This window comes from Monodelphis domestica, chromosome 5 (assembly GCF_027887165.1).
Source record: "Monodelphis domestica isolate mMonDom1 chromosome 5, mMonDom1.pri, whole genome shotgun sequence".
Taxonomy (NCBI): Eukaryota; Metazoa; Chordata; class Mammalia; order Didelphimorphia; family Didelphidae; genus Monodelphis; species Monodelphis domestica.
Window position 1 is genome coordinate 319,350,582 of NC_077231.1, and position 14,210 is coordinate 319,364,791.

At 40.9% G+C, this 14,210-nt stretch overlaps 1 protein-coding gene across 7 annotated transcripts in view; it reads left to right on the forward strand.

Moving 5' to 3' along the window:
* CRPPA (CDP-L-ribitol pyrophosphorylase A) overlaps positions 1–14,210 on the forward strand; it is a 249,321-nt gene that overhangs the window by 148,779 nt on the left and 86,332 nt on the right. The window contains exon 10 of one of the 7 annotated variants that reach the window (XM_007505428.3): positions 8,895–9,014. The exons of the other annotated variants lie outside the window; for them this stretch is intronic. Coding sequence (XP_007505490.1) covers positions 8,895–9,014 — 120 coding nt within the window. The remainder of the gene's footprint in view (positions 1–8,894; positions 9,015–14,210) is intronic. 7 annotated transcript variants of the gene reach the window in all.

A 14,210-nucleotide genomic window follows, 5' to 3' on the forward strand; every position in this document is an offset into this window, starting at 1 on the left:
AAAGGAGTTTTCTTTGCCATGTAATTATGAAGTTTGATACACTTTCAGGGAGTCTAAATGAACAGATAAACAATGGTAGAAACAGAACATAAGATGGACGGAAAATCAGTATTAGTCATCCAGCCATAACTTTTCCCTGATGGGTGGGAGAGGGGACTGCAATAGGAATCCATAAAATAGGTAAAAATACTAGCTGTCACTCTGCCTCAGGTTGCCTCTTCTTGTTTACTGTACTCTCGTGATGGCGGCAGGTGGTGCAAAAGTTGGTAGTGGGTGCTAAGTAATCAATAATGCCTGAAAATATTTAATGATATTTTTGTTTGATATGAGATGAATTTTATTTTTAAAATGATTTTTATTAACTTATTATTAAAGAGAAATGCAAGCAAATTAAGATTGCTTTGGAACTATTATTTAAGTAAATTAATTTCAATGCTCAAAACATCCAGGCTTTTCATTCTCTACCTCTGTCTCCATCAGGGGTTTTTGGAAAATTTTGGCTCATTTTTTCTTCCTTCTTTAGAATCACACATCATGTACTGGTGTTTCTGGTTCTGATTCCCCTCCCTCCCCTCCAGTTTGACATCATTGCTTATAGACCGTTTGATATTGCTTTATCTTCTATGTGCTTATTGATGTGAATGGCTTTACTGTATCCCCAGACCCACAGCTATTCCTTATGTTCTGAATTCAGGTTGTTCCCTCCCCTCACCCCCCAAGGGACAAATAATCTTGGGTTCTCTCTACTTTTTGAGTACTTGCTAGTTAAGACCTTTGTTGAACACTTAATTGCCCATTCCCTTTTCTTTTGGCTTTATCAAGGATGATGGTAGCTTATATATAGTGTATTCTCATGAAGATTTTGCAGAGTCAGAGGAGAAGGGGCTGGGGTAGGCAGATAGGGATTATCTTGAAAGCCTTTTTTCCTGCCTCAGTAGTAGCATCCATGATTTTTCCATAAGTATTTCACATATTCTAGACATCTCAAGAGAAATCCTAGATTACAGTTCCAGTGGTGGAAGGGGCCTCAGACGCTATCTAATCCAACCCCCTCATTTTCCAGATTCTGAGGCCTGATCACATAGTGATTATTCATGTCAGACTTTGAGTCCAGGCTTTCTGATTCCAGAGCAGACATCCTTCCCATGGTTCTATCCTTCAATGATTTCAGAACTGTTCCCTCTGGCATAGAATTGCATGTATCTTTGGTCTGTTCCATCCGTTCTTTCTTTGTTTTCTTCAGAAGACAGGACAGAAGAGGATAGAGAGTCCAACCCCACATGGTTCAGTTTATTATATACAAAGACGCACCCAGAGTCTCATGATGATTATAATGTCTGACTTTTGGGGACATCCTCTATTGCCATCACCTTTTTAGTCCATCTGGAATCGTGACAGTTCTCACAGTATCATCTCTAGGAGATCTGCTTTCCTGGTCCAGGTTATTGGTGATATTTTTCCTTAAAATTGCTTTAAAAAGATCTTAATCTATGGACCTTTAGGATACCTTCACAATTACCTCTTAGGAGGATGAGATGCTGCCCAGAATCCAACCCTACTACAAGTTTATACGTAACCTGATGGTAATAAAATATTCTTCCAACGTGGTGAATATAATTAGACTTGGTAAATGATGTATGATTAGATTATTCATTTAAGAATGCATCAAATAAGTCACCCAAATAATATATGAATAACTTTTCCTAAAAATAAGAGGAAAAAAAGACAATATATTATACAAATTATAACAAATCCCCAATATATATCAAAGGTCTAGTGGAGGCAGCTTATATCCTCCAATCATGTAGGTCAGATGCAACAATATTGCAGTTACCCACCCTCTGCCATGTCTGAAAGTCATCATGCCCAAAGAAAAAAATGGACGAAGTCTGATAAAAAAGGGAATGTGATCCCCTTGTCTGATTTCTGCTCTATACAAGAGTCATAAGAATAGCAAGTTGGAGTCAGAGCCCAAAAAGATATTTTATGTCTCGTGGGCTAAGTCAGAAGAGACCTACCTCAGAACTCTGCAGAACAGTCGCTCTTCCACCTCTTCCCTGAGATAGATCCCTCCCTTTGGCACTGACATTTATCACCCCTCCAGGGGTTGTTGACATCCGTGATCATCCCCTTATCAGCACTGATCATTGGCTTGTTAGCAGCCCCTTTGAAGTCTTCCTAGAATTAGACTCAAACATTGGTTATAGTCCCATAAGATTTAATAACCAATGGCAGGTTTTAATAGTCTAAACTTTGAGGTAGGCAATGGAGTTAGGGCACTTAGACATTGCAACTGGATTCTTCAGTACCCAATATCAGGTGTAATTCCACGAGTTCATTTTAAAAATCATACTTAAAACTGACAAAAGAAAAAAATCAAAAAGAAGATAATTTCTCATACTCTATCAAACAATGTGACAGTTAAGAAATATATTTCAGAAAGGTCTCATCTTCAGTGTTCATCTCCCTTTCTGACATGCTGCTTGGATGGTCAAATTTAACTGAGTCACATGTCAGATATTCGGTATACCTCTTCTGCCTGCCATCCAGTCAGTCAGGTAGCAAACATTTAAGTGCCTACTATATACTGTAGGAAAGTCACCATTTAGTAGGGGGTGGAGAGCTGGCCTTGGAGACAAGGGAGATGTGGGTTCAAGTTCATTCTCTGCCAACCTTTTAAATTCTATGTGCTGGTGGCAAATTTTGAAGACATTAAGTTTCAAAAAGAGATACTAGTCTATATTGGTATAGAGAGTTTTTCATCTGGGAACTCCTTGATGCTGAATTTTCAATCTATCTTCTAAGGACCATCTCAGTGGAGGCAGAGAGGCTCATGACCCAGCTATCCACAGGGTGACTCTATTCATATTCACAACTCTCCAGGACTTGTCTGTTGAGTCATTGATGGGTGATAATCCCTCCTCCTTGGTTAAGGGGATTTCCATGTCTATAAACTCACAGATGCTTGGGGCTTTGCACTAGGTCTTCATGAGTATCCATGTCAGTACTTAGAGAGAACTTCAAAAGAATAAAAATTTGAAAGAAACTCTAAAATTTAATTATGCAAAAAGGCAAATGTCAATAGGTGACATTTGGAAACCATTTGGACATCATTAAATAAATAATTTGGACTCACTGAGCTCTGGTAGAGCCAGAAGAGAATGAGATTTGGCATCTGGGGATGTGGATTCAAAACCAGTTTCATCATCTTTGTCTGAGTCACTCAGCCTGAATCAGATTAAAATTTAAGGGGAATATTGGGGAGAAAATAAAAATACAACAAAACATAAATAGTATTATATCAAAAATCTAAGTCAATATGCAGCCCACAAGGATCTTTGGATATGAGTTTAGGGGGTTCCCTGTTGTTTTTGAGGTTGACTCTGCTGATTTTTCTGACCATGAGCAAATCACCTTAGTGCTTTGGCCTTAATTTCCTCATCTTTAAAATGAGGGATTTCTCATGGGTGCCTTCTATAGACCCTCACTACTGGGAAGTTTTGAGTCTAGTAGTCTTGTAGACAACTACTTTTTGTTTTTGTTTTTTATTTTGTAATTTCTGTGCCTTGGCCACCATAGTGGACACTTAATACATGATCTTGAATAGATTAATTGTACAGTTAGACAGTGGGTTGACTTTGGGTTTGACAAGGAGGAAGGATTTGGACTGGAAGATAGAAAATGAGAAAGTATTTCCAAGCTGCGTCCTGACTCCAGTCCCAGCTTTTCAACTTCATTATTCTCCTAATGATGCTTTATTGTGGTGAATTGTGGAACATCACATTTTCTGAAGAGTCAGAATTGTAGGTGACCCAAAGGACAATGGAGAGAGTACGTGATAAGTTGTCTTAAGGAGAAGGCTCAAGCATCTTCTCAGTCATTGCCTTTACGGGTATCACTGAGAAGCTCTGTGGCACTGGAGAGGGAGGTGGACCAGGTACCGAGGATAGATGGCCTGGAGCTTCCCTAACATCCTCTTAAAAGACTTAGAAGGGTAGGAAAGAATTTATCAGAACTGGCTTGGACAAGACTTGTATAGGAAGAGAAGTCTGACTGGATTGTAATCTCTACCATTGAAGGGAGGCATCCACTTGACTCAGAGATACATCACAATACTGAAATAGGGAATAGTGAGGATAAGCCCTTGGAGGAAGTAGAACAAGTCAATGGAACAAGGTGTTTTTTATGACTCTCTTTTTTAAGCCTTTACCTTCCAATTAAGGGCTAGGCAATTAGGAACAAGTGACTTGCCTAGGGTCACACAGCTAGGAATTATCTGAGGCTAGATTTGAACCTTAGACCTCACATCATCTTCATTTTTGTATCATTCTTGATATGAATGATAACTGATACTAGCTAATCATTTTCCACATGTATTTGATCAGATGAATGGAGCTGTCCTTCACTGTAACGATCGGGGACATCTAATGCTTTCATAGGTCTCCAGGGAGTTAAAAACTTTTTCCTAATAAATTCAGAGCAAGGTATAGAAAACAATGAACAAGGCCCAACGAATAGATGCCCCAAGGAATTCGAGCCTGCTGTGCCAGACTCTGGATGGTGGAGAGAAGAACAACACCCTTCCATCTTGGAGGCTCACATAATTTGCTCTGGGTCATCTAGATATCATCATTCTCCCAGTGGGAGAACAGATGGGTGTTCTCTCTCCAAAAGAGCTGAACACAGATGAAGCACATCAGCCATCTCAGTAATGAGGTTAGACTGTGCAACTCTCATTTTTGTGATTGTCGTGATGTGGAGTTAGCTTGGCTGCTTTACTAAACACACAATTCTTTCCTTGGCACAGGGGACCCTGTGGCATTCGCACAAAACATCCCAAACTGAGTCTGTTTACCCAAACCCTTAGGACCTTATTCAGATCAATCACACTTTTTGATGTGGAAATGATTAGAAGAACCAAATATTGTTCACTTTGGAGATTGTTTTAGCCTTTGTTATTGTGAATTAGTCATTTCTTATGCACGCTTGGGGAAAAAATATGAAGGCCAACAAGATAAGGTTTGTGGAGGTAAGTTTGCCAAACTGGAAAGAAATGAGGACCTTTTGAATTTTAATTTTTGGCCCCGACTTACTGAGTGATCAATTGGAGGGCATTTATGCACCCATTTGTCTCCAAATAGACTGTGAGCGATTTCATTATTTCCTCCTATCCAGTCACTGCCTTTCCTCTTCCAGCTTCTGTCTTCCATTGACTATTGATTCACGTCTCCCCTTGGAGTGGCTCATGATGTCGATGAGTTTTGTTTCAGCCCATGTTTGGAGACTTTCAAATTTTTTTACCGCATATACTAGGAATGCACATTAAATATCATGTTCGACTTATTGGGATTTTTCATTTGTAAAGGAGAAACCGTATTTCTAAATGAACATAATGGCACACAGGCACAAGATGGCATCTAGTCTTTGCTATCCACACTGCCTTGGCCACGGAAGAAAGTCTACCAGTTGTTGTTGACTCTTTGTGACCCCATTTAGTGTTTTCTTGGCAGAGATCCTAGAGTGGTTGGCCATTCCCTTCTCCAGCTCATTTTACAGATGAGGAAACTAAGTCAAACAGGGTTATGTGCCTTGCCCAGGTCACATGGCTAGTAAATGTCTGAGACCAGATTGGAACTCACAAAGATGAGTCTTCCTGACTCCAGGTCCAGCACTCTAATCACTGCATCACCTAGCTTCCCTTTTCTAGGTAGGGAGGCTGTATAAAGATATGGGGGACAATGTAAAACCTCAGATTAATTTTTTAAAAATTGATTCATGATAAATCTTTATGAAACACATTCAGTTTATGCTATCCATTTTTAGTGAGACAAGTAGCATACTGGAGTCTCTTTTCTTCTTAGTACCCTTTTCTGATCTCCAGACAGTTCTCTCATTATAGGTCTTCTGTCTAAATACTCTGGTATCTAGTACCCACAACTACCCCAATTTCCTTCAATTGGCTTTTCAGAAGCCATCTTCTTCATGAGACTGTTCCCAGTTCCTAGTGTCTCCCTCTTGAAATTTCTTTACATTTACATGGATTTTTGCGTGTAATTAATAGGTGTTGTTTCTCTCCATAATATGTAAGCTTCTTGAGGTCACAGATGGTTTTACTTTGTCTTTGATTGGGTCTTGAGCCTAGAAAGAGGACTGAGGCTTGGAGAGATGATTTTGAAGGAGGCCAGGTAGTATTCTGGGATTTGAATTCCGAGGACTCATGTCCCACCTCATATCTATATGCCCTTGTGGGGAGCCTCTCATCCTCTCTTATTTTTAATTTCCTTATCTATAAATTGAGGAGGGTGGATGATGGCTAGGGCTCTTCCAGTTCAAAAATCTGTGATCCCAGTTGAGGGATGAAGTCCTGAAAGAAAATGGAATTTCTGAGGGATGATTTGTAGAGAGATGTTCTCTGGGCAGGGCATAGGGTGTGGGAGAGAGAGGTAGCTGTGCAGGTTAGAAGTATGGTTGGGAGAGCACAACATCATGGAATCAGGGGAAGAGAAGGGAGGTCCTATAGGATTCAGGGATACAGAGAGGCAAAGCATTCATAAGTGCTTCTCACTAGGTGCCCACTACAGTGATAAGTGCTGGGATACAAGTACAAGGAAGACAGGCTCTGCCCTCAAAGAATTTATATTCGAATTCACTTCGAATTCAATAAGTCTGAGAGTCTAAGGGTTTTTAATCTAGAACTGAAAGGCATCTTGGGAGCCATTGATTTCAACCACCTCTTTTTAGAGATGTCCCAGGTTCTTGTCACATCTAAAACAAATCTCCTCTATTAATAAATAGGGAGCATTAACTTGACAAATGGAGGATTCAGTCAATGCCCCAAGTCACGGCCATGCACCAGACTTTTTGCCAGGAGATCGGTTGACAAAAAATGAAGAATGAAAAATCTCTACCCTCCAGGACCTTACCTGGGAAGGAAAAGAAGCACACACATAAGTATATAAATGAACAAAGGACTTGACTCGATGGAGACCCTGACCAGTGGCTGAAGAATTGTTGAGTAGTGGCGTGGCCAAAGTGAGGAGCACAGAAATGAAGGTGTCTCCAGGGAAGAGATGGGCATGTCTGTGTCCTGTCCTCATCCTGAATTTTCATGTGTTTTGCCCCTGGAATGGGCATCCCTGCACTGCCCCTCTCTCCCTACCCACATTCTTCAAAGTTCCACTTTGGTGCCATCTCAATCTCAGAGCCTCCACAGACCACTGCTTTTTTCTCTGCCAGTGAGAAGGACTTCTCCCTCCTCTTCTTTCTCACGGAACTTGGCCTGAGTTTCTGCTTTGCACTTGGCTCACTCTCCCTTGAAGCAAGATGATGAGGTAGATTGAGTATTAACTTCATTTCAGACAATCTGGGATCAAATCTGCCTCTCACCCCACCTGTATCCCTTTGGGAAAGTTGCTTAATCTCCCTAGGCCTCAGTGTCCCCTTTGACAAGATGAAGGGGTGGCCTGGATAGCTTCTGAGGGCCCTTCCAGCCTTAGACCTATGATCTTTGATCCTCCATATCTTGCTCCAAAGATATTTGGGCATCCTTATACTCTCTTCCTCCAGTAGATGGTAAGTTTCTGGACAGTCGCGTTTCATGTCGTTAAATAGAATTACTTATATATAAATGGCTATATGTAAATATAATTCATCATTTCCATTCTTGGGTAACTCTGGGCATCCAGAGGAAGGGAGTGGATGGAGGAAGGGAGAGACAGAAAGGGTGTGTGTGTGTTTATCGGTTTGGGAGGTGTTGATCAGTTCCATTGGGAATCCCTTCTCGATTTCTGGTTGAGGATGCTCACCTTGAACTAATTAAAGAACCACTCCATTGAGGAGCAGGGAGCGATGATTAATTCCTGGCATGTCAGTTTGTGTATAGGAAACAGTGAGGTTTATTAGCTCACCGTCTCTCATGATTCACATTTGATGATCTGTAAGGAAATGAGCTTCTTCAAGCTTTGGGCTTCCTTTCCCCGAATGCCCAGTGCCAATTCCCAATGACTGTTGGTGGGAAGTCAGCATGTTTGCCTGCTCATTGAGGCTGCACTGGTGACTTTTGTGAGAAGCTGGAGATTTCTCTTGACAGAGATGTGGTACTTGTTGCATCCCAAGTCTTGTCTGGGATGCCACATGGCAACTTTAGCTCATGAAGATTCTTAGTATCAGAGTTTGGGCTTGAATCACAGAGAGGAAATGGGGCGAGGGGGAGTTACCTCCCTCTCTCCTTCCCTCCCTCCCTCCCTCCCTGCCTCCCTCTGACAGCTGGCTGGAGCACTTTTCAGCTTTCTCTACCAGAAAATCATCTCATGCATTTTTCTGGTGGCCCCCGACAACTGCACAGCGGTTGGGTTCCAAACCTCTATCTCACATTTAAAAAAAAAGACGTTGGGTGGATTTTTCCAACGCCTATTGATGGCTTTCACATGAAGGAATGAAAACCACAGAGCAGAAACCTGCCCCCTGGGACGTTTTAATTATTATTATTGTTGTTATTTTCCCCCACTGTTTGTTGAAGGATCTGCTATTTTCGACTAGAGAATGGAAGGTTTTCATTTTCATTGTTTGGGTTTTGTTTTCAGGCTTAGCTGTAATAGAGGGCTACAAAGGCATTTGAAGACAGTACCACCCCCACCCCCACCACCCCCAACCCCCAGGTCCCTACCAGGTTGAGGTGTGGCTTTCTTGCAGGCTAGATTTGGGAAGTCGAGGATTTCCTCACTAACTGTGAGGAGCAACCAGTCATGTTCAGAAGAGGATCCTTCAGGAAGAGTTGCAAGGGCATGGGACCCTCCAATGACTTCCTGGCGGTCAGTCACATCCTTCCTCGTGGGGCATAAACATGACTTCATGGATTTATGCCAGTTTTTAATCTAAATTTATTTCCTGTTGAGGTTGAAGAAAAAAATTCTCATGTGCCTATTCTGTGTGAGATACCAGCTCAAATCAATATCATCTCATCTGATCCTTACAACAAGCCTGGAGCGAGGCTGTCCTGGAGGAAGGCATGGAAGGTAGACGATTCCCGTTCCCTAACTCCATGGTCCACTCTATAAACACATTGTTGGTTTTTGATAGTCAGGCATTTTGATTCTCCAATGCAATACACAGGACACAGGCTCCTTTCCAAGGTAAATTCAATCTGTGTGTTTGCCTGATGATTCACTCTCTTTGGATTCATCTTTTCATTTGAGGGAAGGCAGTGTGGAGTTTTTCAATATATGCTAGTGTTTGAATTTAATTGGACCCATTTTTTTTCCTTTTTCTTAATCCCTTTGTTAAACTCCTGACTCCATATTTAGGACGTTTTGTTGCAATTAAAGGATTAAGATGTTTCTTTGAGGGTGGTCTCCTTTTTATTTGAGGAAACTCCCCATTATCACAGAGAAAACCTCTGACTTGGTAGTCTTTTTTTAATAATTGTAAAGAAAAAAATCAACCACATCTTTAGGTAAGAATTTTTCAAGTAAATATAGCTTCGAGTTCATAGATTAGTTTATAGAAGTAAAAATTATATTTTCTTTGAAGAATAATTTTGAGGTAGAAGAATGGTAAAACTATATCGCTGGTCTGTTTGGTTCAGATGAAAGGCTTCCAGCCTTCAGGAACCAATAGAAGTGTTTGGATCTCAGTGAAAATGAAAATGGGGCCGACTCTCAGATTGACCAAAGCCAGAGTGGCCGTCTTCTAAATGAAGGAGTTACTTGGACTTAATTTTAAAGGGCTTGCCAGTACTATATGTTGGCTGAGCGAGCATAGGAGCAAGTCCATTTTAATGCCATTGGCAGCTTTCTGGGGGATGAGGATTGTGTTGATAGTTTTTTTTTTACCATGGACTGTCTATACTAATAAAAGCATAGGTCCAGCCTTCTCCCCATCCTTTAGTTTTCTTTATTTTTTAAAATATTATCATCCATTATAATGACAACACCTAAATTTCTTCCTCTATCTCTTCCCCTCCCCTCTTTAATATATTTTAAGGAAAAAAAAGTAGCAAAAGCAATCAATGCATTGAAAAAGTTTGAAGACCCACATAATGATCCTTGCTTGTGGACCTCTGTAGGGGTGGGGTCTTTTTCTCACTCTTCTTTTGGGCCATGCTAGTCCTTTGTCACTCAACAACATTTCATTCCATTGCTTTATGATGGCTATTTCCCCTCCTCCATTTGCATTGTGGCCATTTTACCTATTCTATTCCTGCCGGTGCTGATTTCTTTCTGCATCAGCTCATGCAGCTCTTTCCACACTTTTCTGTTTTCATCATGTTTATTATTTCTTACAGCACAGTGATTTTTCATTACATTTTTGCACCATAACTTATTTAGCCATTCTCTAATTGATGGGCATCCATTTTATCCCCTTTTTTTGTATTTTTAAGTGCCTCTTGTCACTGTCTATTGCTCCATACACACTTGCTCATGCCACCCTCTTCTGTATATCTGGACTTCTTTGACAGTCTTCCTATATCACTGCAGGAAGCAACAACAGAGGGGGAAGGAGATGGAATCAAGCTTGTTACCCAGGCCAGAGTTACTTACTGATGTAAGAATTTAAATTTAGGTTTTATGCTAAATATGAGAATTATAAAGAAGTATTGTGGTCACTGATTTAAAAATATTACAGCTCAAGTCAAAATGACTTTTAGCAGCTTTATTTACAAAGAGTTAGAAATAGTGAAAGCGGAAAAATGTAGATAAAGTGCTGCCTAGCTACAAATACCCTAAGTTTAATCCTAATGTCTCCAGACCACAAATGTGAATCCAAAAGCTAATCTCACCAGAATATTAGCAAGCCGAAATCTGTAGAACCAGGAAACCCTGAAGAATCCACCGAATACTAAGACCACCAAGAATCTCCCCAGAATTCATGCTGAAGGGAGTGTCCCACCAAAGAGCCAATGCACAGAGAGGGTCTCCTCATCAAAGGACCAAAGGAAGGATTCACTCCACTCACCACCACAAGCTGATCCAGATTAAGAGTCTCCTCCTCCAGTCTGGCTCACCGACCCAGAGAGTCTCACTGAATCCTTGCACTGACATTTGAAAGCCATTTTCTTGATGTCAAGTCCTGTCGCTTCCCCACTTTATGGGAACCAATCGTAGTCTTTCAATTTGCCTTGCACTGCCCAAGGGGATAGGCAGTGAGTTTGGAAGTGCAAGCTTACTCTAATAAGTGAGTTGAGAACTCTCTTAGTTAGTGTCAAGTAGGGGCACTTTAAGTTCTTGATTTCTTTAGCTAAAAATAGACAAGGGGAGAGTTAATCCTATCTTCACCCAGAGGATCACCCAGAGAACTAGTCAAGTAGGATTTGAGCTCAGGCATTTCTGACTCTAAGGCCATTGCTCTCTTCTCTAAACAATATTTTATTGAGGAAAGAAACACTGACCCTAGTGAAATCATCATTGAAGTATTTAAGTACTAATTAAGTATTTAAGGCTACTATCAGTTATCTTGGTAAAACAAATACAATAATTGATGAAATAACAGTAATTAGCCTCTCTTTCTATTGAAGCAGTTAGTGACTCCTTTGAAATTACTTTCCATTTGGTTCAAACTTTTTTCCACCCAAGCATATATAATCCCACCATTAGACTATGAGTTCCTTGAAGGTAGCCATCATGTTTGTATTCCCAGTGCTTAGTCCCATGTCTGACAGAAGAAAGTGCTTCCCAGATGTTTGTTGGCTGGAGTGCAGAGGAGCAAAATGAATGTCTCATTGGCCATTTGGGGTCTTCCATTGAGGAAAAATGGCCTAGACCTGTGCTGGGCTGCCTTTGTTGTAGGGAGACAGGCATTGATTTCCTCCTGCCTGGAGCTGATTGACTTTGCCTTGCCTATAGTTCAAAGTGCTGGAATAATTTAACTTGTTATTCCCTCTGGAGCCAAATGGTTTTATTTTTCAAAGGACTGAATTTTTATCATAGACTGTGTTTGGAAAGTTATGAGATTGAATATCTGAGGGCAGGGCCAGAGATAGGAGCCTGGGACAGCTGTAAAGAAGAAGGGGGGAGAGGTTATGCGAATGGGGGGTATTTTTGACAAATATTTCCTGTTTATTATAATAACCCCTATTGATTTTTATACTGAATTCAATTTAAGCCAGCCTCCATTTTTGAGCAAGTTCTCTGCAGGAGGTGGGAGCTCAGCCCAATGAGAGATGATGAGGAATTTGACCTCATTTAAATTTCTAAATATTTTCTTGTGATCCAACCAAGTTGATTTCACTAGACATTGAGGAGATGCATACTTCGTGCCAGGAATATCAGAATGAAATCAGGCACATTCCTTGCTCTCCCGGAGTTGAAATCTAGTTAGGCATCAAGATAATTCACTCTAGTACAAATTACAAAGTGGTAGGTACACAGACTAGGCCAACAGCTAGGTATCCTTTTCCGTATCCCTCCCCAAGCCAACTGGGTTTGAAAGGATTTTCATGTGGTTGATATTCTGTCCAAATTCACTAAAAATGTTGAACCCAAATGGAAGTTGGCCCTCCTTGACCTAATTGAAATCTTTGGTAGAATGATCTGGGCCACATAGTTGGAGATAGATGAGATTGGAGATAGATTGGCCTGCTGACCCAGTTCTGGGAGAGAGGAGTAAACAGTGCTGTGAGGAATCAGCTCATATTATTTCCGGAGGTGGATTTGGACATTCTCAAGTAGGGACTCGCGGGAGAGAGGCTTCTAGGTCAGCCGTGGGCTAGAATTTTGGGGTATCCATACTTGGCATGATCACTGATCCCCAAATGACAGATTTTGAAATATAGTTATAGAAATTCTCCATATAATAGAGAGAGTTTAGAGAGAGTCCTTTAGGGTTAAAGATTCAGAGCTGAAAGTCATCTCATCAACCCTCTCATTTTACGGATGACTCGACCAGGATTCCTCAGGCAGAGCCAGGATTTCAGCTGGGCCCTTTGGCCCCAAATCACTAGGACATGCTGCCTCCTTCTTAATTCTGTTTTTAAAATGTCGTCCCTCCCTTTCTAATGAACTTCATTAGTTCTCGAATTACACGATTTGCAAGAAAAGCTAATGAAAAGTAAACTTAGCTCTTCTAGAGAGGAGAGTCTAAAATAGGAGTGGGAGAAAGATGCTGTCAGGTAAGGAGAAGCTGTGGCAATGTTCTCTCTAAAGGGGACTTTCTTTTTTATTTTATTTAATTTCTTTTTTTATTTAATTTCATCAATTTCAAACATTTAAAGGGGACTTTCTAACTGCCAGTGGTGCGCCCACAAAATGCATTCAGGACTAACGCTGGACCTTTTCTTAATAGGAAGGGAGCTGGGCCAAGATGGAGCCTCAGCTGTCCTCTGTGAGCCCTGGGGAGTCTCTGGATTTGTTGACCACCTAAAATGAGTAGAGGGGAAAAAATTGGTGACCTTTGAGTCTCCCCACCAATTAGTCATTTCACGCTTCATCCTTGGAAGGGTCAGGCTGTGGTTTTCTTCCTTTGCCCTGTTAGCGCTTGCCTAGATTTAACAACTTGAACCCAGGAAAAAGAATCATTTTACTGGCTTTCTTTCAAGTTTCAGCTTTAATTGGTCATTTTGCTTTCCGCGTCTTCTCATCAATCAGACTTATATCTTTGTAGCTGAGTGACTTTTCCATCAGGCTTCTATATTTTTTTCCTAGAAGCTAGAACTCCCAATTCCACCTGCAGAAGGCAACAGAGCTCTTTCTTGGAACTTGCTTGGAAAATCTCCCTCGTCTTTTGGGTCCTCCTTTTCACTGCATTGTGCTGCTTGAGTCCAATATCACCCCCCTTCCCCTTCCTTACCAGCCCATCCTCACACACACACACACACACACACACACATACACACACACACACACACACGGGTGCCTTAAGAAATGACAAGCAGGTTAATTGTGAAAAAAAAACCCAACAACAACATGGAAACATATCCATGAAATTATGACCAGTGAAATGGGCAGAACCAAGAGAACGTTATATCCACAGCAAGAGAAATCTTGGTTGGAGACTAAATTGTGAATGTCCACCTCCAGAGAAAGACTTGATGAATAGAAATAATAAGTCATAGCTTTATATGTCCACATGGCTCTTTTCCAAATGATACCTTCTCCAATGGGAAGAGGGGAAGGAGACAAGGAGTTGGCTGGGTATTTTAATGTAACAAACACATGAATTAATTAAAAACAACAGATATGCAAATACATATTGGCTTTGCTTCTTTGGAAAGAGTC